Genomic DNA, 27,473 nt, shown 5'->3' with positions numbered 1-27,473 from the left:
TTGGAACAGACGTAGGGGTTTAATGATCCATCGATTTAGATTGATACATAGATATAATGATCTAATACTATAAATGCACAGTAAAAACATGGATCCATATCATCATCTTTAGCTTACACCTTTGTTTTGAAATTCCCCCGAGCAATTCTGCATCACCTTTTCCGTCTAAGCACACCTCCTTCCTTAACATTCACACAGATCTAGGCACCAGGCAGGTAATGGCAGGCAGCCCAAAAATAGAGATCTTTATTTACAATTATTTATGTGTTGTTATTTTCTTTATAACCCAAAAGCTGAAAAAATGAAAGTGGTGCCAGCTTCCTCTGTAAGTGATTGGGTTAAATGGGCATATGATATCGTCTCATGTCGATCAAAGGCTCCTGAATTGAACTGAATAGAAATCATATCGTGGTAGACTTTGTGATATTTGCAAATAGCGTATTGTTATCCAAATAATCAATATAATATCGTATCTTGATAATATAATAAGATTATCCAGAATAAAATTAGCCAGATTTTGCTTCTCCTGAGGTCTGCTGAGAAGAACGTTTTCAGAAAGACTCAGACCAGTGCTTAGTATAAAGTATCAAGTGCTTAGTAACAAATTTAATTCCAAACTTACATGTTAGTGATTCTGTCTACCCTGTCCATGAGGTCCTCCTAGAAAAGAAACAGGGGAGACAACATTTTTTTGTTTTTTTTGGGGGGGACACAACACTTCATCATGTGGTAGGGCTGGGTGGTATATCGACTAGATATAGTTTGAAAAAATACAGTTTATATTAATAACATTAACATTATATTAACATTAATGTTTAATGTGTGTTGCACTATATAACCTTATTTTGTAAAGCCATTGCAGTTTATATCTTTCCTCTCTCTCTCACACACTCACTTAGACACCAGTGAGTGCACCTCACTCACAAGTTTTCCTGTAACATTGGGATAGATACAGCACCGCTTCTCTATTTCAATCAGGCTGTTATGTAGCCCACAGTGCACGTTGCAAATGTGTTTATAAAAATGCAGCACAGTGATAAAGCTATGTGAAATAATAATAAGTAATAAGTAGATCTGCAAGTAGTAATCAAAGGGGCCCAAGCTGCGTCTGCGCGAGTTGGACACGCAGCCCTACAGGCGTGGCGCAAGTCAGAGGCTGAGAGCAGATTATCGTTAACAGAGACTCCAGTCTACTGTGTACAGTAGACTGTATAGTGTGAGAATTTCCTCCCATAGCCATCACTTGCAAGAGCAAGTTTATTGTAATTAGGTGTAGGTTATCATCTTATATAGCTGTAGTTATTATAGTGAACATTATCAATGGGACTAGTATGATCAGAAAACTTGGGGAGGTGGGGTTTGAAAGGTATAAAAGCTGGGGAGACTCAGTTACAGAATGGACCAAGAGGGGAGTAAAAAAGTGTAAAATAAAGCAGGCCAGGATACCCTCTACAAAATTTTAAACAAAGTGTAGTTGTAGAGAGCTGATGGGAATTTTTGAGGTGACAGAAGCTCAGCAGTACCTTTTAGAGAGGAGAGTAACTAAGTGAGTAAGTTAGTATTCAACTGTTGTTGATAAAATTCTGAAAATAATAATAATAATAAAAAATAAAAAAATCACATTATTTTGCTGGTCTCAGGTCCCACATTTTTTGTGATCCCTAGTGGCTTTTTGGTGCCAATGCTTGCACAGGCCCTCATTCAAGATTGGCCAACTAAGGTCTTGAGTTTCGTATAATCCAAGTTAGGCTGGTTTCAGACCAAATCAGGTGGTGCGGCAAAAACACAGGTCTTTCCATTGACTTTAGTGAGGGTAGTCCGTTTTGGCTGCGGGGGTGCTTGCCACAGGGGTTGACAACTTTCGGAGAAACACAGCCCGAAGTCGTAGAGGTAGCCAATCACATAAGCTGGCAACCAGACTGCATGACATGAATGACTGAAACCACTGTGGCTTTCCACAGTGGCTTTCAGGAAACTGATCAGAGGGGGTTCCCAACATGTCACATACACGAAACCTGGAGTGACACTCCCACACTTCCAGACCAATTGCACAACCCTGCAGCGTTTCGCTGCACCAACTGATTTGGTCTGAATGTACCCCTTAGTGTTGGGAAGATATGCAATACGTCGTGTTTTGAATGCTAGCTACTGAAAGTTGCGTGGATTATTTGTGCATTATCAAAATTAATTTAATAACTTTGTGTTGTAAGGGCCCAAAGATTCTATGAAAAGTTTCGAGATCAAAAAAGTAGATTTCGCACATTTCACTATTTTGCAAAAATAATTTCTTGGCGGGAATGGGAGTGGCCTATATCGTGATTCAGCTGCATTCAGGGAACGCGTACATGTAAAGCTTTTGAAGGTGAGCTTCAAGGTGGGAGTTGCTGGCCAAAATGTCTTGCCTTGATTTTAGCATCACCTGCTGGCAGACATTTTTGGTGACTGGGGTACGTGCAGGGTTTTGTTGCAGTCCTGAAAGTTTTGCTCAAATAACTTTTAGTGGTCAGGCTGCAGTACAAGTTTTATATAAGGAGGAAAAAATGTAATAAAAATCCTAAGGAAAACAATAGGGTCCCCCGCAGCCCCAAGCCTCCTCCAGCTTGGAACCCTAATAAATAAAGATATTAAAAGAATTTAAAGAATGCATTTTTCCAGTACTATGTTCATTTGCAAGGCAATGGGAAATGTCTCTTTAAAGTCTTCCAACACAGAATTTAATCATCTGAATCATCTATTTGATAGCATTATACTCATACTACCGTTCTCTGGTGATTGTGAAAGGCTTTTCAGTCATATTGCCCAGGCTTAATAAGAAGTTGATCCAGTGGTTGATGTGTAGTGATTGCTTTGATTTCTTGAACTGTTGCCTTGGCGACAGTTAAGAGACACAAAACAAATGTTGTTTTGTCGAATTGTTGCATCAGAACCCTTCTAAGATTGTGCCGGTTTATTATTATTATTATTATTAGTTGTCTGCCGCTTGAGCTCAAATTCCCGTGAGCTGGAATGGGCCAGAAACTTGAAACTTGGCCCAATGATTGGAAATGATGTGCATCAACTTTTATTAAAATATGAGCCCAGTCGGCCAGATGGTGGCACTGTAATTAAGGCTTGAAAATGCGTTTTTCACAAGGCCACGCCCCTCACACCGAAGTCTGATTGACTTGAAATTTTATACACAAGTCCAGCTCAATGTGCTCTACAAAAAAGCCTCTTGGACCATAAAGGTCCGCCTGACTAGATTTTTTGCTAATTTGCATAATGTGAAAAACAGTAAAATGAATAGAACTTTTGAAAGATTGACTCTATCAACACCAAATTTGGTATACAGCCTCGGGGGATGAAAATACAAGTTTCTATTACAAATGAGCCAGATTGGTCAAAAAACATGGCCACCACGGACCAATGAATTTTCGCAATGGGCGGAGCTTAGTAATGATTGGCCATAACTTCTACACCCTTTGCCCTATCATCACAAAACTCGGTGGGCAGGTTCACAACGGGACTGGGAATCTGCCTACCAAAGCATTTTGAGCTCAACCTATAGGGGGCGCTATAAATGCCACACATGCGTATCTCAAAGACCATTGGAAGGAATTTCACCAAATTTGGTATGCATGCTCTAGGGGTGACTATTAACTAATATCTTGACTGCCATGTTGACAGGCGTGGCCTGTTTGTCATTAACCATCATTGTTTGCGTTTTAATAATTTACGGCGAGCTGGAAGGACCTAGAGACACGCAACTTGGTACGTCGAGTATAAATGACGTCCAAATGCTGCTCAAAACATTTGATCCCAATCGGCCTAATGGGGGCGCTATAACATAGAGTGTAAACTTGGAAAGGCTCTCCCCGCCAAGCCATGTGCTATTGACTTGAAATTTTTCGTACACTTCCTCCTGATAGTCCTCTACAAAAAAAGCCTCTTGCACCATGAAAGCCGCTATTACAGATTTTTGGCTGGGTGGCTGGTTTGGGACGAAAGAGGTTAGAACCCGCAGATTGCTGCTTGCGGCTATATTTTTTAAAATCTTTTTTGCCATGATAGATTGATAAGATTGAGTCTATGGGTATTGGATTTCTGATAGGTTCATAACTGGAAGAGTACAAGTTGCTGTAGAAACTATGATAAGTTTGATTTCCTCTGGGTTCTGAATAGTTTTCACCTTGGAATGGAATTATATATTTTTTCTTTTTTGTGTTCGATTGGCTAATTATTTCCCTGTTTTGTTGCTATAGTTAAAGTTGTCATTTATAAGTTGTCGGATTAAAAAATGTGGGTTTTTGTGTGTGATATTGTGGAGTTGTGGAGCAAGTTCATCTTTTATTTCTTCTTTGGGATTGTTCGAGCAATGGTTTGTAAATTGTTTAATCCCTTGTTCTAAACCATTTTCCAGTTTCTGTTGTTTTTTCTTGTAAGATGAATGGGATATGATTTTCCTCAGATAACTGTTTTGCCTGTTTGCCATAGTAATGATGATGAGGTGTTGCATGCATGTAGGTGTGCTCGTGAGAGAGAAAGCCAGTTGTCATCATTAACCCTTCATGTTCATTCATACAACACAGATAAGCAGACGAAGAGCTGTGCGATATGACGATATATATCGTAGTACGATATAAAAATGTCTACCGTAGGATATAACCCTCTGTTGTTTATATCTTAATTTTAACGTGTAGGCTACTTGTTTAGCACTGTTGCTACACTAATGTTAACGTACACTACGGTTGTGATTTAATACGCCGTATAAAGCACAACTCAACGTCGGAATGACCATTGGATATCCAAATTTTGAGTTCAAAACAAGTTCATTGTATGAAGGCGATGTAACTGCAGCAATGCTACTGCTTTGTGGTAGCATTTTTACGTCACCCACAAGGACTCGTTTACGGCACCGGTCGCCCGGGAGTAAACAGAAAGCAGCATGGCGGAGACGGAGGAGAGCGCAATGGAAGACGAAAATAACGTTACTAGTTGCGTAACATCAGACGCGGATACAGAAGCAGAACCCAGCCGCGAGGCCTACTGGCTGTCCTACCCGGTAAAAGCTCGTAATTTTTTTTATATTTACATAAAAGCTTGGAATAGTTTTTGTTTACATATTCTTATTTGTTGTGACAGTCCTGCAAAAGTCACGAATAAAAGGAGAAAGTGCCATTCATTTGCCTTTCATTCACATGGTTATCAAAAATAGTGCTGGGATGTGATTGATTTGAATATATATATATAATTCTAAGAAAAAATACTATATCGGGATATATATCGTTATCGGGATATAAAATTAGCTATATCAAGATATAAAATTTTGTCCATATCGCACAGCACTAAGCAGACGTTAACCCAAAGGAAACTACAGTGAGGTAAGAACAAAAAACACATACATAAATGAAAAGAGTTAGTGGGCTCACTAGCTAATGCATAGCAGTATGCTGCTTGGATAGGTAGGGATATAAGTAGAAGACATCTGTCACAGTTATGTATTATTCTAAGTATTATTATTATAAGTCTGTTCAGAAGAGCCAGAAGAGTTGTGACATAATTGTCCATCAAAATACAGTTTGTCAATCACGAGGACTGCACGTTTGTTGTTCTTCCTGTTCTCCATTAGGATGGGGTACAGTACTTTTCATCTTTTGTTTATTTCATAGGCATATTGATCATTGAGCCCTAAAGTTGTGCCCTTCAACCATTTTTCTGTGCTCTGCCCCACCAAGTCTTTTTTTTGCTTTTATGTCTGTTTCTGTTTTGTTTTTTTTGTTTTTACAGTTTTTGTTTAGTTATGCTATTCTGTTTCTCTCTTCAAACCTGTTGTTATTGCTCCTACAGTTTGTGTATTCTCTTTCTTTCTCAATTGTCTTGACTTGTTTAAGTCTAGTTCCCCCTCTTGATAAGTTGTTAGCCTTAGCTAGCTTTGTAGTTTCTGGCAAGGTGGGCTTGTGAAACTAATTAGGTTAACTTCAGCTCCACCCACATTCCACCTCTTTGACCATTTTTGCCGGAAATTGTTTCTGATGGCTCTTCCATTGGTGTGAGTGAATGCGGGAAAAACAAAAGTACAAAAATGAGGAGGTTGGCACCCAGCATGCCAGCCTCTGCCATCAATGTATGAATATGTGTGTGAATGGGTGAATGTGACCCATGTTGTAAAACACTTTGAGTAGTCAGTTCCATAGAAAAGTGCTGTATAAAAAAACTCCATTTACCTTTTTATTAATGTAAGGAGGCCAAAATCTGGATGGCTAGTTGAATCCTATGTTTTCTGACCTATGCATTCCACAAATATTCTGACTGGATTATCTTGTTTCACAGTTTGTGGGTTGGTAGGCACTCTAGATACCCAAATATCAGTGCAAAAGGACTGAGTTTTTCAAAATATGTCCTCTTTCAATGCACTGCCAGGGGAAAACATCCCCTGAGATTTTTACATCACATCACAGCACAGCAGAACATAATAATACAACCAATATTTCAACTTCAGGCAACAAAATAAGATTTTCATTCAAAAGCTGAAAAAGCTTATGCTTGTTTTTCCATAATGACAGGGGAGTGGTGGGCCCTCGGCTGTGTCTCACCTTTGAAGAATCATACATGGAGCTAGCAGAATAGGAGGAGGCAGATGATGGACATGGTGCTGGGGCTCTTAACTGAGATAGAGAGATGAGACGCAACATTAATGGTTATTTTATATAAAAATAGGCTGAGTCTAGGATTGTTTTAAATACTGGCTTAGTGCAAGTTCAAGCTCAATAACTACATTTTACATTGATGAAATGAAAATGTCTCTACATGTGCACTTGTCCTACCTGTGAATTGCTCAGTTCTAATTTAGTTTCCAATAATACGACTCTGCTCATCAGATTTTCCCAGCTCTCTCTGGATATGGTAATGACTTGTTCTTCATCCTGGAATAGAATGTGATAATTAGAAAAGGTGGCTGCAATTGAATGTTTTATTAAAATGTGCTGTATTTCTGTCTAGTGAATGTAAACTAAGGTAAGGTTAAGGTTACTTTATTGGTCTCCCCCAGGGAGAAATTTGTCTCAGAGATAGGGAAGAAGTTGCAGCACAAAAATGACTACTACTACTACTACTAATACTTAAAAAAGGGGACAAGATTTCAAAGAAGTAGAGAAGAGAATGTATTGTCTACCTTGTCTGTGTGTCTCTGTCTCTCAAGTTCCTCAATGCGTTTCTCCAGAATACTGAGCCTGTGTAGCCCAGGAAGATTCTTTATTTGAGCTTCCAGTGCTGAGAGCCTTTCTTCCACCTCTGGTGACTGAGTGACAGGAAAGACAATAATATTCCATTTTATATTGACATGTGTTCAACCTCCCCTGGAACATTGGGTGGGGTGGATCCAATGGACCTCAGAACTTTACGCATTCAAGTGTTTCGGTACAGAATTTAAACCACATTTCTACAAGTCACAAAGGTTCTCTCCTGATGAATGTATATCAGACCTGGACATTGTATGGCCTGCTGGCTGGTTCAGGCCTGCATGATGATTCTGTCTGGCCTGCAAGATTGACGATGAACTACACCATTTTACTCCTAAAAAATGTATGGAATTACCTAAATTGCTTTTTATTTTGAAGCCTTTGTGTTGTGATTGTGCTTCCTCCTGTCACAGTTGAGGCTGAGACAAAGCTGTTCGCTTAGTTTGTAATGAACATGTGGCTGTATTAAAAGACTACAATGTGAGCCGTCACTTCTGAGACAAAACAAGAGAAATACAGAAATCTGTCAGAAGAAAGGAGGGTGAGGAATTACAAAAGCAGCAAGGGGGCTTTTTTTCATTAATAAAATTAATAAAGATTCATGCAACAAAGGAGGGCCAAAAGAAGCAAGCCATTTCAGGACTTTATCAAAGACTTCACTGTGAATTCCTTGGCAATTCTCTGCCTGGAGAGGACAGAATATTTTCAAAATCTGTTCCTTCTAAGATGAACTGTTACAAGGAGGGTTGAGGACGTCGTGGGAAATCTGGAGCAACAGCTGAAAAGCAAGACGGAGAATTTTAACTTCTGCTTGGCCTTGGATGAAAGCTGTGATGTGCAAAACACAGCCCACTGATCATCATAAAAGAAATGACAAAAGACTTTGAACTCATGGAGGAACTGGCTTCCATGCAATCAGTGAAAGGGACAACAACAACCTGTAAGGATTTATTTGTAGAGGTAAATACATGCATGCAATACAAGTTACTGGCTGTGGTAGTGGCTGCACTGACTCAGTGCACTTCAACGGTAATTTTCCATCCTATGTCACATTTTTAACATGTTTTATTGTTATTTTACGGTCTAATTTCATGTGAAGCACTTGCTGCATGTAATTTAGTTGTTGTAAAGTATTTTGAGTTGCATTACTTGCTTGAAAGGCACTGTACAAATGAAGATTATTATTATTATTATTATTATTATTAAAGTTGAAAGTTTATCCTTGCAGCGGTCAGTGGGTGATTCCAAGATGGGCATGTAGATCTGAAGTAGTACTATCTCTGGCTGTCACCTATTTCAAGCAAATCTTGTACACAGCCCCGTCACGACCTTGTCATTCGGTCGGAACCCACATTGCTGGGGAGACAGACTTGCTTGTGTTCACCAAACGCAAGTGGCTTATGCCGTAGTGAGCATTTATACATGTCTAAACTTCAGCTATACTGAATCTATTAACTAACATCTACCGCAAGATTTCACTTAATCTGTATACTGGTTTAGTAAATGCTTACGTCAAGAAAGTTATCCTTGTCCTCCCGGCATTCTGCCCGCTTTGTGAGCCCTTTACCAGGAGAGCTAGAGGAGAATGCTTCAGCATGGGGGGTATTTGTGGGAAATGTGGAGGGATTTTCTGCGTGATTCACAACAAATGGCCCATCAAACACCTGAAACATATTAAACAAAATGTCATTCAACTGTAGGGTGACCAACCATGTGAACTTGGGAATTTCTTCCCCAGCCTGGCCAATATGGGACCACACTGAGTCAAAAAACATGACTTAACAAACACTCTCTGAGGACATAACAGGAAGATTTATTTTTCAGTGTGTCGTGTGAAAAGTTTCATGAGTTTTTAAGCACGTTTAGCCTTGTGAAAATGAAATTCATTTGGACAAAGAAAAAGAAAATATAAATATGAGCAATTTCAATATGTGCAATATCACTACTTAATATAATTTGCAATACTGCTTCTCATTATTATTAATATTCAATGCATGTCGATTATCAGGTGCAATATTACTTTATTTTTACTACCTTTAATATCACTGCCAATTTTAATGTAAGTGTCATTGCCAATCAGGGGCACCACCAGGGATTTTGGGCCCCATGAAAAATAATCCCACTGGGCCCCATCACCACAGGCCACGCAAACCCTGCGCAACTGCTGTGCTGATGTTTACTGCCAGTGAACTGTGCAAATATAACACTGTGCAGACATACATGCAACAGTCTGCATTCAGTTTGCATACATTTTTTGTTTTGTATTCAACAAGCTACTCAAAGCCCCTCGTGGGATTAATAAAGTCTATATCTGTAGATGTCATTAAACGGCCATAATTCAGTCTACATCAAAGCATCTGACTCGAAGGTATTATTTTAGTAGTGGCTGTGACTTTAATACAGACTGAGTCACTCAATGCTTCAAACTGTCAAACATCCAGTACAGACTATAGGCTGTTTTTGTTTCATATAATTATCATTATGTCAAATAATAAATTGCATGATAAACAGTGTTTGACTGAAAAAGATTTAGTTTTCTTTTTTCGTAATAGTAAAAAAAGAAAGAGATAAATTCTAAAAGACCCAGCAGAGATGCTAACTGACATGTTATTCAACACACTGTTGCTCACCTTCTTGAGATGGTTCATTGGGTTGGGGAGAGGTATGGGGACACAGGGCTGCAGATGAAACTGTTGTTGAGTCTGGTAGGAGGGGAAAGGACAACTGATTTAGTATAATTAGTTTGCTAAATGCCTACCTGCACTGATTAAATGTAGGTTAAAAATGTAACTGTGAAATGTAGCTTATTTCACTGTAGACATCAAGCTAACAGGTTAATTTCAACCACTCACAGACTACACCAACCTTTCTTCAAGAAAAACTGGGTAACATACTGTCGCCCTTTCTTTTCTCTCTCCTGTCTTTCCTTTTTTGGAAACCAGATTTCCTTTTAGGGAGCATGACCGCGGTGCTTCTCTTGGGGCTCACTGCACAACTCTGGCAAGCACCATTGCGCTCATGCAGGACCGTACCATTTCATGCAGATACAGGGGGTTGGTCAATATAGATGTTTACTTTTTGCCAAAAACAAGTAAAGACAAAGAGACTGAGTTTAATTACTATATTTTTAATAAAATATTATATTAATCATGATGGGTTAATACTTAAAAAAAAATGTTTTACCTAATTTTTGGGGCCCCCTGTCAGTCATGGGCCTAACTTTTCCTAACTTGTCCCCCCATACTGCACCAGTGTTGACAATACTACTTTTTTCTTTTTTAGTTAATTTTTGGTTTACTCTTGTACTCAATATGTCCTACTTCTATTGTTATTGTAGTAGGCATTCTTTTTCGATTTGACTCCATATTTCACGAAAATTAAATACTCTTTTTGTCTCAAACTGGGCCCAGGGAACCCACTGGTTGTTACTCATTTTTCTATTGACCTGTACATTTTTGTAGCAATTTCTCGCACATTTTCCTTCGTGATGAATAAAGTTATTTCTTATCATATCTTGTCTCATCTTATTTTATCTCTGAACTTTGTCCAGATGGCAGCAGGGTAAACGGACTGTGGCTGGGGTGGGTTCTGTGCAGACATCTCATTTTACCAGTATCACGGATGCTCTTTAGATGGGTGCCAATGATGTTCTGGGCAGTTCTAATCCAATCGCTGCAGAGCCTTCCTGTCACTGGCTGTGTACGAGCCATGCCAGTTTGTGATGTTTCTAGTCAGGATGCTTTCTATTGCACCTTCTAAAATCAATAAACAGTCAACTTAGCTCTGATGCCAGCCCCACTTATCTCTTGTCTTGGGGCAACTGCATCGCTTTCAGTTGTGTTTGGTCCAGCTCGTCTTGCTGGCCCCTTGGCAGATGCCGCTTGTGGTTTGCTGCACCCCAACGCTTCCTTTTCCGATATTGATGAGTGCATCTCTATCATAGGCAAAGTGTGTATCAGTAGAATGGGGCATAAAGGCGAAAAAATAGAAACATATACCAAAATGTAGCAAAGATTAAAGGAGCTACTGGCCGGTGGTTGGTGTTAATGATCTTTTTCTATGATTTATACTGGGCTATATTGTAAGTGAGGTATATATCTCAATGTATTTCCAAGTCAAAAAGATACTGTATAAATGAATCTCAAATGGACATGGTAACAGAGATAACAGAGATTAAGGTGTAGTTCTTTTGTCTTTGCTTGTTTTGTTGAGGCTTTCTTCAAACATTACAACAAAGCCAGAGGCCTCGCTGACTTGGTTAGTCTTAGTGATGAATGAAGCCAGACCACATTTGGTGAAGTATACCATCTTCTTGCTTCTCCATGCAAAATTAGCCACAAACTCAGAGTTGAGAAACATAGTTTGAATATTGCGGTCATTTCCAAGTATATGAGTGGTGGTCCAAAATGGTTTTCATTATTCAAACCACCTCTGCTCTAAGAGTAGGCATAGAGCCACAATAAGCTTGCAGGTTTCATGGGCACTATATTTAAAAGCGTAAAGAAATACACGAATGTTATGACAGTACAGTACAGTTATTGTTTACATCAAAGTCACACCAAACAGAGTAAACTGTAATGTTAAACACACACACAAAACATTTTATAAATTTGATAGTTATTTATGCAACATGTATTTAGTCCTACAATACGATGAAAGAAAATGTAAGACTTTTTAAAATGAAATTCAATACTTTCTTTTGGGAATATTAAATTCTGTTATTTTTAACACTTTTAAGATCCTGCAGGTGCCCTGCTTACTGTGTTGTCTAGATCGTTGAGTTGTGTAATACTATATGGTACCATTAGTGGTTATAGCAGTTTACACTAAATACACTAAATCCACAAATCTTGTGCATAATAGACAAGGTTTGTTATGTTGAAAAGTAAAATATCAAGTATCAACATGTAACAGTGTCCCGTCTTCAGTAAGTGCGTACATCAGAATCAGAATTCGTTAATTGTCATTGCACAAAAGTAAAATTGAGTAAGCAGTCCTCCTGATGGTGCATTCACACAACAAATTAAAGTGACAGGAGTAGGGCTGCAACTAACAACTATTTTCATAATCGATTAATCGGTCGATTATTTTTATGATTAATCGGATTAAAGGAAAAAAGCAGATTTAAAATAAAATAAAATATTGCTCCTACATTGAATAACAAAGAAAAACACAATATAGGTTTTTATAAAGTGCACACAGGTCTTTACATTTGTTCTCAAAACAAAGACCTGTTCCTGTCTTAAGTTGAAAGGAGCTGACCAGCAACGTTTAAATAATAATAAGAAAAACATCAAACACAAACTTAGTCTTGAACAGGCTTTGCTATACCAAATGGTTTCAACATCAGGCCATGGAGGTGGAACTGGACTATGGAGGAATTGTTGTGAAGGAACACATGCACTCAGTCCACTCACAGGAGCTTTGCATTGCTATGCAAAAATGTAAGCATGTCCACATGCTCTGCACTCTTCTTGGAAGCTTTGTTACCTGCTGTAGAGAAGAGGCACTCAGATGGTGTTGAGGCACCAGGGATGCATAAATAGGACTTTGCCAACCTGGCCAAGGTGGGTTATCTATTCTCATTATCCCTCCACCAGTGTAAAGGATTTTCTTTCCTGGCAATGGGTTTCTCTCCAAAGTATGTGAGGACTTCATGCCTCACTTGGCCATTAGGGTTCCTCAGCTTCTCCTACTCTACTCTACTCTACTCTCTTCTTCACTGCTGGATTCAGAATCGAGGAATGAGTCAAGTAAGGAAACAGGAGTTGTAGGTCCAGCATCTGTAGTTATGGTGGGGGTAGCGGTGGCTATGGAACTGTTTTGGTCACAGACACTAGCCGTTTTTATACTGGACAGCAAGCCGCCAATTTGGCTGTCCTTTTTGCGGCTAGGTCCGCGAATTTAGACAGAGCGCGGCATATTGGGGGTCTGTTTTGGTCCGCCAATATGACGCCTTGGAGGGTACACTTTTAGCCACCTCCATTGCTATGTAAATCCAAGGCGTCGATGTGCCGGCAATTGCGTGACATGGGCGGAGGTGTCGATGACGTGTGCACTGTTGTGCGACCCACAGCCGGGAGTTTTAAAAGCAGGAAACAGGTGACCACAGCTGTCAGTTCATCACTTCATCCGCGGACGTCAAGATGAGCAACTGGAAAGCCGCTGAGATCTGGGAGATGCTAACCATCACAGCCGAGAGAATCATTAACAACCAGATCACGGGGACTGTGAAAGATGGTATTTTGTACGAAAAGGTCGCCGAGGAGGTTAGCCGACGTGGCTTTCGCCGGGAGAAAAAGCAGTTTTTTACGTCACTGTTCACGCCCAACTTCGTGCTTCACGTCACGTCACATGTTTACGCCTACCCCAGTTGCGGCTTTTTTGCAAAGGAGGAATATTACACCTCCGTTTCACATAGACAAGTTGGCAGATTGCAGCCTTTACCTGCCCGCAAATGTAAATCTAAAAAGGGGCTACTGTCACGTTGCTGCCGATTCACCTCCCTCCTCAGTCCAAGTTCTTGTGTTTGCAATTTGGCTTACACATTTAAGACTTGCGTGGGTGTCAGAAACTTCCGTTTTCTGAACCTCAGGTCCAGGGCAGAGGAGAGGATCACTGTGTTCGGTGCCATGTCTGAAAAAATAGTCTCCTTCTTCCATCGCTGTTGAAGCTGCTCCGTAGCAGTGACTTGGAAAGCCTGCACTGCTGCTGACTCCCAGAGAGAGGCAGCACTCTGGGTGGACTTCAATAGTCCCTTCACAAGTGGAGGTACTGCAGAGATTGTGATATATTTCTCCCCACCCTCGATGTTGCGCTGGCATTAAAATTGATAATTTTATAGTTTTCCCACAGAATACCCTTTTATCAGAACATTATTTAATAACTTTTGAAGTCCTATTAGTGGACTTTTGCTTCTACTGTAGATATCTCTCTGATAATGCTGTAGCTAAATTTAAGGAAATAATTCCATCAGCTTTTAATTCAGTGTCATGTCCCAATATAACAGGAGACTCTTATGCTAACTCTAGTCCCTCCTAGATTGATCATCTTGTTGATTGTGTTGCAGGGTCTCTGCGAATGACACTTGACTATTGACTCTACTCTTATAAAGAAAAAAATAAAGCATAGAAGATTAGCTCCGTGGTACAACCCCCAAACTCTCATATTAAAGCAGACATTGTGAAAAATTGAAAGGAAATGGCATTCCATCAAACTGGAAGACGCTCATTTAGTCTGGTTAGAAAGCCTTAAAATTAAAGAAAGCCCTTCGTACTACCAGAGCAGCTTATTATTCAGCATTGATAGAGGAAAATAAGGGCAACCACAGGTTTCTTTCCAGCACTGTAGTCAGGCTGACAGATAGTCATAGCTCTATTGAACATTGTATTGCTCAGTAGTAATAACTTATGTGCTTCTTTAATGATACAATTCTACTTATAAGAGACAAATTCACCACTTTCTGTCCTCAAATGCCAACCTACCAATTTAGCCTCCAACACAGAAACCTTAGAAAAGGCTGTAAAACCAGTTATCTATCTAGACTGCTTTTATCCCATTGGCCTTTACCACCTAACTTCATTAATTTCTTCATTTAAATCATGAGCATGTCTCTTAGACCCAGTCCCAATGAAATTGCTTAAAGAAGTTCTACCCCTAGTTAGCACTTCTCTACTAGACAAGATCAAATGTAGCTGTAGCTAAACCTCTTCTTAAAAAGCCCACTCTTGATCCAGAGGTTTCAGCCAATCATAGACCCATATAGGGATGTAACGATACCAAAAAGTCACCAAAGTAGTCCACAATATGATATTTATAAAGATATTAATAAAACAAAGAAAAAGATGACTTGAACAATGTGCTTTAGTAATAAATCTGATGTGTACAGCATTTATTATTCGGATATAAGTTGGTTGTATTTTTTACTTGAGGCAATTCTGATTTGCTTCTATAGTAAAATAAAAGTAGCTGGCCATGACCTAAGTATGTACAAAAGGTAGCTATAAATTATCTTTGGCAATAAATGATTGGACTTTATAAAATTGCAAAACAATACAGCAGCCAGCAGCAATCCCTCCCTCTCTCTGGTTGTACAGCAGGACTACCAGAGCACCCAGGGGGGTGTGGCACAGGAGGACAGCCAAAAACACGCACTTCGCCGCAGGTCCCACCAATCTCCCTCCCTCTTGTTGTTCAGCTGACTACCAGGGCAAGGAAAATCTCTGTCAGCATTGCGGACAGCCTGCCTGTCCGCTCTACCTAACAGGCATAGAGACACTCTCTTGCAGCGAAGAGCAGTTCCAAAGGATTAGTAACCCCGACAGGGGCAGCAGAAGACCATGAGAGAGGCTGAAGAGCAAAACTACAGCTAAAACGCCACCGAAAACAGACATTACCGCAGCTACTGTGCAAGTTCACAGTTTGAGTCACCTGTAAAGAACACAACCAACCACACAAACCAATCAGAAGCAGTGAAGGGCAGGTCTTATGCGAACAAGTTTGTCTTCCTGACTAGTATGATCAGATGACTAGATGACCTCTGCTGCTCAAACAATACAATGACAAGGATAAATAGTAGAGATTCAAAGATTAAAGATTCAAAGATTTATTTGTCACATGCAATTGAACAAGTACAGCAGCAGTGAAATGAAATTGCAACCACTCCATCAACTGTGCAAAAAAATAGTGCAACCACAAAATAAAATTTAAATAAGAAAATAAAACTGAAAAAGAGATAAAATAAGACTTAAATTTAAATATAAATATATAAATATATATATATATATATATATATATATATATATATATATATATATATATATATATACATACACACACACACAGTTGCAATCAAAATTATTCAACCCCAATTGAATTTCAGGTTTATTGGCAAAATTTAAAATTTTCCAGGTGTTTGCAATAAACAAATTACACAAGAACAGTTTAACTACTTAAATGACACTAATATAACAAGGATTTTATCCAAATTCAACACTAAATCCTACTTTCAATGACTACTGCAGTCTCAAAAATATTCAACCCCCTGAATAGAATTCCTCATAAGAGCACACATTTGCAAATCAGGTGTGGTCTCAAGTACACCTGATGCAAGCAATCAAGGGCTTCATTGCTTGCATCAGGTGTGCTTGAGATAGAACACCTCAAATACCTGGACTGTTGACGGTGACGTTTCATTGCATGTTAGAAATATGGCTGAGTCAAGAGAATTGTCCAAAACGTTCAGAGAAGAGATCATTGCCTTGCACAAACAAGGAAAAGGATACAAAAAAAATAGCAAAGGCACTGAATGTTCCTAGAGATACAGTCGGAAGCATAGTTCGCAAGTTTAAAGTTAAAAGAACAGTGGCTACACTACCTGGACATGGCAGAAAGAGGAAGCTATCAACGGCTGCCACCAGGTGGTCAAAAACCCTCGCTGACTGCAAAATACCTGCAGGAAGACTTGGTGGCAGCAGGCACTGAGGTTTCAGTTTCCACAGTAAGGCGCATACTAAACGCTGAAGGGATCCATGCCCGAACTCCAAGACGTACGCCACTACTACTGACAAAAAAGCACAAGAAAAGTCTGCTCCAATTTGCTTAAAACTGTATAAATAAGCCAAAGAGGTTTTGGGATTCTGTTCTGTGGAGCGATGAAACAAAACTGGAACTTTTCGGGCCTATGGATCATCGGTATGTCTGGAGGAGGAAGAATGAAGCATACGCTGAAAAGAACACCCTGCCTACAGTGAAGTATGGCGGTGGCTCAGTGATGCTCTGGGGCTGCTTCGCTTCCTCTGGCACTGGAAACCTGCAATGTGTGGAGGGCAAGATGGATTCAATCAAGTATCAGGAAATCCTGGGAGAAAATGTCATGCCGTCTGTGAGGAAGCTGAAGCTTGGGCGTCATTGGACCTTCAAACAGGACAGTGATTCCAAGCATACCTCAAAGTACAACAAGGTTTGGTTTCAGAAGAAGTCCTGGATGATACTAGAGTGGCCATCACAGTCGCCTGACATGAACCCCATTGAAAATCTCTGGTGGGATTTGAAAAAGGTGGTTGCAGCACGCAAGGCCAAGAATATTAGTGAACTGAAGGCCTTTGCCCATGAGGAATGGGCTAAGATTCCTCAGGAACGCTGCCAGAAGCTGGTTTCTGGCTATGCATCACGGTTGCAGCAGGTCATAACAGCAAAAGGGTGCTCTACCAAGTACTAAAGATGCTTGTCATGAAGGGGTTGAATAATTTTGTGACTGCAGTAGTCATTAAAAGTGGCATTTTGTGTTGAATTTGGAGAAACCACTTGTAATGTATATATATACACATATATACATATACACACACACACACACATACATATATATATATATATATACATATATATATATATATACATATATATATATACATATATATATACATATATATATATATATACATATATATATACATATATATATATATATATATATATACATATATATATATATATACATACATATACACACACACACACACATATATATATATACACACACATATACACACACATTATATATATATATATATCTATATCTATATATACACACACATATCAGTAGTAGAATGTATCTATATTGATATCCCTTGTTAGACAAAATAACCCTGTGATTAGGGATGTCCCGATCAGGTTTTTTTTACCCCGATCTAAGTCATTTAATATTTAGTATCTGCCGATACCAAGTCCCGATCCGATACTTAGCCCTGACTAATATTTTCCTAGATAATACAGCTGCATTAAGAAAAAAAATCACCTGCATCCAAGCTGTTCTTAATAGCTTTTATATTTTGTTGAAACAAAGTAAATACTTTCATATGGCTCTTTCTTATTCTGCATATCCTATGGCAACATTGTTTTTTTAACAAAAACAACAAGTAAACAAAGTCAGTAACTAAACCCTGATCCTCTACCACAGAGGTGGGCTGGTTATCCAGAGCGATGAATTCAATGACCTTCTCTGTAATATTTGTGGCCATGTCGCTGACTCGAGGATATTTCTCTTTCCTTTTGAAAGTATCCACGATTTTTTTATGCGATGGTCATATTAAGAGCCAGCTTTATGAAATTGACAACCGATCCAAAATGACAAATGACAACCTGTGACCCCATATTACTAACAGAAAAAGAAACGAATGTGAGAAATTAAATAGTTTTCCATTCAGTAATCAATGTACTGTAAAGACCATATCAGGATGTGAGAGGAGGAGGGGATAATCCTCCTTAGGTGTAAGGGTCAAAAAGTCACGTGAAGAGCAATTCTCTCTGCCTGAGGTGTTTACAGGAAGGATGATAAGATGACATTTACATTTCAATAAAACAGCAAATGGTCACTGCCCTGGGAAAGACATGATCAAAACAAACACCAGGGGGTCATTGTTTTGGGAAGAAGTAATTCATGACTGTCGTAAAGTATGCAACCACTGTATTTAAGGCAGAAACATTTGGAAGACTGGAGAGAACACTTCGGGTCTTCTCTCCATGCAGCATGTATTAAAGAGATCTGATTCATCATGCTGAGTCTACAATTCTTCTGAGATTTAGCAACTCTCAACCTCACAAAGGAGAATTTCCACAACACGTACAACTTACAAATATACAACATATACAGATCTAAACTTTTATCTGTTTTGTGTGCATTACTCTCAAAAAGCAGACCATTTGATCTGGTATTAGTTTGTTGAATTTATTGTTTGTTTTTTCATATTAGGTAATGGGACAACAGTCTACTGAACCCCTGTATACTGATTAGCTTGTTGGGTAGATTTTAAAATGATGCTCACTGCAGATTTGCACATTCAGTGATGTTACTGCTACTTACTTTTTTTTTAAAATCAGATGATTTGTAACATTTGTTTGGTGTCACCAAACAGAATTGGCAAAATGAGTGGTTTAATGTGTTTATGATACAATGATATGATACAAAATCTTAGATTGTTCAGTATTGAAAACAAGAAATGTTTTGCTGCCTTTATGCATCCTGCACACAGTGCAGTCCTCAAGACACAACAGTGACACATAAAAATAAACAATTAAAAGGCTCTGTACCTTCATCAGCTGATTGTGTTTCTGCAGGACCAAGTTTATGACATCACAGATGACAGAGATTTTCCTTTGAGAGAAACCCCACTGGAGGAACTGCTGCTTGGTCAATATGGGTTTATAGTGGAAAATATCCCGTAGTACCTACACATACAAAACATACACAAATACACACAGTGGAACAGACCACTACAGGCTATTATATTAATTTTAAGCTTATAGTAAAAATCCACTGTACACAAGTATGTTAGCATGAATTGTGCTCCATAGAGAGAGGGGATGAATGGGGATTAAGAAACTTGACAGCATTTTGTAGCCCTGTGTCTAGGGCTCTTGCAGTAACCGCAAAAATTAAATACTGCAAAATTAACAAGCCAATCGCTGTGGATGTTGTGCAACCATCACCTCCACACCTCATGTTCAGACAAAGGCAACTGCACTGGTGGCCAAACCGAATGTCACTTCGCCCCTCCAGGAATACTAAGGCATTCAGCCAAATGAAAAAGGGGAGCGAGCTAATTTAGGTAAGGCAATATGTAAAATCCGCACCAAAAAGTCTTTATAGAAAATTGCAAACTACCCTCCAGCTATCAAGGTAAAAGGGCTTGCCGAGATGTTTAAAAATTTGTTTTTGTTGTCAAGTAAAAATAAACTGAAACAAATACTAAAAATGTAGCCTAGATTATTTCATACAAAATTGATATGAAATATTGCGCACTCTGCAATTTTTTTTATTAAATTACTTTTGCTTCATTTAAGAGCAATAGTAATATACAAAAGAGAAAATAAGACAAACTTCTTAAACAAACAACTAATTGGTTTCTGTTTCAGAAAAATCAACATTTTTATTGCTTTAATTGAAATAATATTTGTTTTTGCAGTGTGGACTCAAACAGTTAATAAATCACTATAAACTCTATAATATGGATCTCCATATATATCTCCATGGAAACAGACCTAATGTATACCTGACATCAAAATACTAAATGAAGTTTAGAAAGAATGAAGAACACAGGTATCAGTCAGTATCAGTCCCCCTTCCTCTGCTGATTGCCTACAGGTACTGCTGGTGGAGGGAGGAGTGGTCAGTCTGTCCTAGCCAGCAGCTAAGTTCACAAGAGTTTGCCAAATTTTAAAATACTGGTATGGGACAAGCTAAGCTAAACAGTAATTACATACAAACTGCTTTCGTTTCAGCGTACCGCTACGCCGTTTGTAACATTTCACTATTAGCCGAGCTAGCATGCTGTGCTTGTGTAAAATAGTAGCAGTGGATAAGAGACTGCAGACAAAGTATATTAAAATATCCCTTTCTACATGTTTACATGTTTATGCTTGTTGAACAGGTGTGTTGATAAAGTATTGGCTTTTTACATGTGAAGTTTTTATTGCACTTACACTAACGAGTGTTGTTGCCGTCAACTCGAGCAAACTGCAGGTAATCATCACCTGGTTCACTTCACTGTCTCTCGCCTCTCTGCTCTGCTGACTTTGCTCCGTGTATGTTTGTGTGGAGGAGCTCAGCAGAGGAGAGACACAACAACGTGGTAACAAATTACACCAAAATGTTAAAAGTATAGATAAATGAACTATTAATGTTGGAGCTGATCAATACAATGGCATTTCAACATTTGGCCCCCGCGGCCTATTTAATACCGCAAGCAAGCTGTGCATCAGAAATATTCATCTGTGCGAAAAACAGTGTGCTGTATAGTTAACCATGATTGAACGAAGCCTCAAGGCAAATAATTTGTGTCGACGCTTTTTAGTCATGGAGTTACTGGAATTACTCAAGGAATTGTTTCAGCCCCAATATTTCAACAGCCAATATTCTGTGCAGGACTGTGCTACCAGATGAGGCACCAACAGAAAATGGTGGACAGAGTCTTGGAGCAAAAGAGTTCTGGATGACCGGTGGCATCAGCATCTAATTCCAGGCTGGCAGGACATCGCTGTCCCTGAGTCTGTGAACACGGCATTAATACCTACAGCTGAGTGTAGAGATCATCAGTAAAACCTATACTGGAACTCCTGACTGAGGATGTTTTGAAACCATCAGACAAGGACACCACACTGATTTCAGACATCAAGCGAAAGATGTGCAGTGTTCTCGAGGAAGCTACAAACCAGCTGCCCTCCAAAAACGTTTGGCAAAGGTCTGCTTTGTCGACCCTAGCTATGGCGGGAATCATGTTGACAATGACACAGAGACTGAAGAGTTATTAGGGGTGGAGGATGGAGGGAGTGGTGCCAGTGCGTCAGCTGTTCCAGAGAAACAGTTCTCGGCAAAAGTGAAAAAAAATAAATAAATAAAATGGCCATAATATAGCATAACGCGCTATTGAGCTGCACCAAATTATTGCAAGGAGAATTCCTTCACTGCGATAGCCCTACATGTGACAGCCTTTTCTCACCTGTGAAACCAGTGCTTAGAATGTATGACTTACCTTATAAAGAGTGTCAATGAATCTGAGGTCAGTTTTGCAGGTTAGCTCAAGTCCAGTTACAGTAAGTTGCTCAGCCAAAGGTGGAGAGAAGGAGATGAGGGTGAAACTCATTATTGGTAGAAAAGCTGAGGGATCTCCTTTGGAAAGGCTGGTGAAAAAACAAAGAATATGGCGCAAGAGTGAGAAAACTACAAGTGAGAAAAGGAGATATTAGTTTTGTTTAGTTTATCTCAAAAATAAAAGACATGAGTGTCATTGAATGTAACAAATAATTCCTATTGGTGAAAAATTGACAAATGGGCACATGAAGAATGAAAATAAAAGAGTTATCAGACAGTATATAATGCCTTGAATTGAAAACTAATAAGGGTCTTGAATGTCAAGTTCAGCTCAAAGCCCTGCCAGATGGTTCTCTCGACAAGAACAAAGTTATTTGCATTTATTGTCGATGTGAACTCAGTTGGAGTGCTTCCAGTCTCAAATACCACTTGCTGGCCAAGCACACAGCTGATGCACAGAGCCCTCCTCCCCCTCGGCAAAGGCAGACCAGGCTGGATAGTTTGCAATGGAGATGCCTAAATGCTAAATGGGTGGCTACAGCTTGCAGGCCGATTAACATTGTTCAGTTAACTTTTACAAGTGTAAAGTTGGACACTACATTGTGTTAGTATTACTAAGGAATGTTACATTGTTAAAGTCCCGGCTTGCAGCAGATAATGTTAGACGTCTACTTCACGTCATTGACGCTGCAACAGATAACAAAACACCCATGTCTGTACTTTCACTTGATGCTATGAAAGCCTTTGACCGATTAGAATGGTCGTATTTATGGTCTGTTTTGAAGGCAATGGGCTTTAGTAACACTTTTATTGGTATGATTAAGACACTATACTCAAACCCCTCAGCACAGGTACTAACTGGTCAAACATACTCCTCCCTCTTCTCAGTTTCCAGGTCCTCACACCAGGGCTGTCCGCTAAGCCCTGCACTATTTGTGCTCTCCTTGGAGCCACTAGCTCAAACAATTCGCCAGTCCGACTTGGTCTCCCCCATCTCTATTTATAACACCCAGCACCAGCTGTCGCTATATGCGGACGATGTTTTAGTTTTCTTGGAAAATCCTGCTCAGTCGGCACCGCACCTTTTGACCATCTGTGAGGAGTTTGGTAATATGTCAGGTTTTAAAATTAACTGGTCCAAATCTGCTCTCTTACATCTGAATGACACTGCTAAAAAATCTATCCTTCCAGCCAAAATTCCCATAGTACAACACTTTAAGTATTTAGGAATTGAAATATTTTCTTCTTTAAATCAGATTGTTAAGCATAACTATTCATTTGTCCTGAATAAGATCTTGAGGGACATGGACTGGTGGATTGGTCTCCCTATGTCTTTTCGAGCCCGTATCTCTATTATAAAAATGAATATTCTGCCCCGGATCAATTTTGTAAGCTCCATGTTTCCTCTTCCCCCGCCATCTGATTACTGGAGCAAGCTCCAATCTGCAACCTCCAAATTCATTTGGAACTGGAAGCGGCCACGTCTGAAATTGTCTGTTCTTCAGAGAAGGAGGGAGGATGGTGGCCTGGCAGTTCCTAATTTTGAACTTTATGCTTGGTCGTTCGTGCTCAGGCCCCTGCTCTCCTGGTTTGATTCTCATTCCTCTGTCTCTTGGCGCATGCTAGAGAGCAATATAGTTCAGCCTTGGACACTTCAAGATATTCTCTTTAGCAACATTTCTAAAAAACAGTGTCAACTATGCCTTGGCCCCATTATCTCCCATCTTGTGCTGGTATGGAGATTAGCTGAAACACACTGTCATCTTTCCTGCAAGTGGCACACCTTTTCTCCAATATTCAACAATAAGGCACTTCTGATTGGTGGAAGACCTAGCTCGGCTTCCCAGTGGGAACAGAGGGGTGTTCACTATTTAAAAGACATCTATAATGATTTTGGATTACTCTCTTTTGCTGATATTAAGGATGCATTCGATCTGCCAGGTTCCACTTTTTTCTTTTATTTACAGCTAAGGTCAGCGCTTAGAGCACATGGCGTACCCTGGCAATGTTCTCTACCTACCCACCCACTCCGAGATCTTTTTACTAAACAAAACAGAGCTAAGGGTATGGTATCCAAATTGTACCATTTTCTGCAGGTAACAGACCTTGTCTCACTCCCTGTGGAGAGGGTCTGGAGGAGAGATTGCTCAGACCTAGCTCAGGATTTTGATTGGGATGCGGTGTGGTCCAGCATTCATGAAGCATCTCGTAATCCAGACCATCAACAAATTCACTTCAATTTCTTACACCTCACCCCTGTTAAACTCCATCACATGAAAATTGTTAATGAGCCGTGTTGTAATCTGTGTTCATTGAAAGCTCGGGGCACGTTTATTCACATGTTCTGGGACTGTCCTCCTGTCAGACAATTCTGGGGCAATGTTGCATCCAAACTGTCTGATTTGATACATGATTCGGTGCCTGTGACTACATGTGTGTTGATTTTAAATGATCTGTCAATCCTCAATATTTCTAAACTCAAAAAGCGAGTCATCTTTGCTGGACTGACAGCAGCCAAGAAAATGATTGCAACTCGATGGAAGCCACCTCATTCTCTAACTATTCAATCTTGGATTCTCTCCCTTTTGGACGTCATATACATGGAGCTTTCAACAGCTCGGATTAATGGTGCTAATGAAACACCCTTAACACCTGGCGTGACACCGCTGACTCTTTGAAAAACACGCTGTAAGTTGATTCTGCCACTGGCTCTCTCACCTTAGTGCCTCTAGATGTCAAGTCCCCTCTGTCTTGTCTATATGTTTGTGAGTCTGTGTGGGTTTGTGTGTATTTTTTATAGCTTATGTATGTAATTTTATTTTTATTTTTATTTTTACTTTTACATTTTATTTATTATTATTATTGTTATTGTTATTATTATTATTTTATTTATTTATTTGTTTATTATTATTATTATTTTGTATTATTGTTGTTATTATCATCAATACTACCCATGACACGTTCTTTTGTCCTGGGCTAACTGTCTTTCTCTGTGAATTCATTCTAATAATATTGTATCCCCTGAAATATTTCTGTTGAACTTAATGAAAATGAAAATAAAAATAAAAATTTGATCACAAAAAAAAAAAGGAATGTTACATTCAGGTCAGTATGCCCATCTGTTGTTATTTGTTGGGCTTGAGTTTGCCGTGTTATGCTTTCAGCATATTTTTTTAGCATGCAATACCTTGGTTATTCTGGAGAATATTCTGGACAGTATTTGTCAGTGTTTTGGATTATTGCAATAATAATAATAAACATACATTTGCATAAAGAAGCATATTTGTTCACTCCAGTTTTGATAAAAGTATTAAAAACCTGAAAAATATCCTTTTAGGGTACGTTTAGAACAATGTGTGTGTGAGTAATTTGCGTTTAATCACGAGTAAACTATGGACAATATTGCGATTAATCACAATACTTTCATACTAATACTTTAATCGATTGACAGCCCTAATATACATATGTATGTATGTGTGACGAGATCTCGTGCAACGATATTTCTCATCGAGGTGAAAAGCTGCCTCACGATATCAGTACATAACAGAGGCAGAGCAGAAGCCAGCATGTAATATAATGTCTTTGCATTGGACTCAAAATTCACATAGAAGATGCCCCTGCCATTTGTAAATCATTTGTATGGCAGCATTTTGGGTACCCGTGGGAAACAATAAACGGTGAGAGTGACACACAAGACACGAACAATATGTAAGCACTGTAAGAAATAGTGCCGTACACTGCGGCTAACACGAGCACTATGCATAACACCTACAGAACCACCACAGCGTTCTACTAAAATCAAAGAAAACACTGAAAGGCCAAACAAGGTTGACAAATGCCTGGGGAATGGTAATGTTGTAATGCAGTCTCGCCCACTTTTCAATTCCCACACAGGGGCAAACACAGCTGAAGTTTTTACAAGCCGCTGTCACTGACTGGAAGTTTAAAAGGCCAAACCATAGCATCGCTATTGTGACTGACCATGTGCATAACAGCCTAGAATATCTTAGGCTGGGCAGTGCAGTCGTAGCCAGCTCTCAGCTCTCTATCATGCTTGACTAGAGATTTGGTCAGTCTCTATTTGCACTTCAAGTATTGAGATAGGACTACTTTGATTATGGTTTGCACTTAAAAAAATAAGATCAGCGCTTTTTCCAGTCTACTGACCGCTCTAAGTACACATTCACAATCCACAAACTGATGGCAGAGGCTGCCATGCCAGGTGCCGACCTGCTCATCAGGACATTCGGTACCTTGCTCAAGGATGCTTCAGCGTGCAGCCGGGGGATCCAGGGAATCAAACCAGCGACCATCCAATCACTGCTCTACCCGCTCTACCTCTCGTAGCTAGTTGAGCTACAGCCGCCCCCATTTTACCATTATTAATATTAATAATTTTTAAACAAAACCCCTTTTTCTCTTGTGAATTATATTATCCATTGCTGCCTGGACATCAGTAACTGTATAACATGAACACCAATAACCAGGGATGCTGGAAGTCAGTCTGAGCAGTAATGATAAGTCTTTAACGAGACACCGCTAAAAAAGTTAAGCGGTGAAGCATTGCATTTGAAGAGCCGATGCTAGCAAAGTAAAAAGGCACCGTTAGCCAGTGTTGAGCTGTTTGACTACAGTTGAGCTGCCACTTAGTTTTAACCACGGCGTCCCATTGCTTATTATCAAACACTCTCAACATTGCCTACACACATTTGAAACCATAAACCTTGAACCTTTGCAGGCAAAACAAGCCAACAAGAACTTCAGCGACTGAACCAAACCTGCTAATCAATTTAACATTATTCAAGAAGATGGGAAGAACGCAACGTTACATTACAAATCTTGACATTTGGAGTATAGGGCCTGCTACTGAGTGATGTGACTTTGGGGTGTGTTCACAGCGTACAGACCATCCATAATACTCCTTTTTGTGTGTGTTAAGACTGTTGGCGTTACTGGCAGTTTAATGGCCTACCCACTGTAGTCGACATATCCTGGGTACTTGATCACCCGAAGGAGAGTTTCCAGTCGACGAAGACAACCTTGGACATCTCCAGTAGACAGCATATTTTTCTGTAAAAAAAAAAAAAAAAGAGAGAGAGAGGGGAGTGGCTATTTTCATTAATTTACGTTAACGAGTAGCTAATGTAACGTTAGCAAAATATTAGCTAGCGGTATCTTTTAACCGAAGTCTCTGCCAGCTAGCTATACTAATGTTACAAACCTGTGCTTTGGCAACACAAATGACGCAGTAGACTCGAAAGTTGAGATTCAATTAGATTAATCGTCTTTAATTTATTACTCTACAGTCACTTTGTCCCTGTTCCAGAAAGTGCAATAAGATTTATTTCTAGTTAAAGCTAGCTGACGAGCTGGAGCTTGTTTGTTTCTGCCGGGTGATCAACAGCGCGGAGCGGGATTGGCTACTACACCACAGTGACGCACGCATGTTTTTCCACGTAATGTAACGAGTTGACGTCGGTGACGTAGCCTGTACGCAGCGCACTCTTTTTTCCGCGTATACATCGAACTTTCTTTCGTTGTCTAGTTCTGTCAGTTTGTCGTATGCAGCGTCTGTTTCCATGGGAAATTAATGCGTTTGACACATTATTGTAAAAGTCCAAGTTTTCTTCCACTTCATCTGTTTCTAATGACAGGCGAAGGAGAGAAGT

At 39.5% G+C, this 27,473-nt stretch overlaps 1 protein-coding gene across 2 annotated transcripts in view; it reads right to left on the bottom strand.

Moving 5' to 3' along the window:
- Window positions 1-27,331, bottom strand: part of cep44 (centrosomal protein 44) — a 30,191-nt gene extending 2,860 nt beyond the window's left edge. Inside the window, exons 1-10 of one of the 2 annotated variants that reach the window (XM_073477633.1) lie at window positions 27,026-27,331; window positions 26,777-26,874; window positions 21,746-21,893; window positions 19,305-19,442; window positions 9,848-9,919; window positions 8,729-8,881; window positions 7,151-7,276; window positions 6,804-6,902; window positions 6,573-6,644; window positions 623-660 (exon numbers count right to left, since the gene is read on the bottom strand). In XM_073477633.1, the coding sequence (XP_073333734.1) occupies window positions 623-660; window positions 6,573-6,644; window positions 6,804-6,902; window positions 7,151-7,276; window positions 8,729-8,881; window positions 9,848-9,919; window positions 19,305-19,442; window positions 21,746-21,893; window positions 26,777-26,868 (938 nt within the window). In that variant the 5' untranslated portion in view covers window positions 26,869-26,874; window positions 27,026-27,331. The remainder of the gene's footprint in view (window positions 1-622; window positions 661-6,572; window positions 6,645-6,803; window positions 6,903-7,150; window positions 7,277-8,728; window positions 8,882-9,847; window positions 9,920-19,304; window positions 19,443-21,745; window positions 21,894-26,776; window positions 26,875-27,025) is intronic. The other variant, XM_073477640.1, reaches the window with a different exon arrangement.
- Window positions 27,332-27,473: the final 142 nt, after the last annotated feature.

The sequence above is a fragment of the Pagrus major genome, chromosome 1 (genome assembly GCF_040436345.1).
Source record: "Pagrus major chromosome 1, Pma_NU_1.0".
NCBI classification, from domain to species: Eukaryota; Metazoa; Chordata; class Actinopteri; order Spariformes; family Sparidae; genus Pagrus; species Pagrus major.
This window is presented reverse-complemented; position numbering and strand designations above follow the sequence as displayed.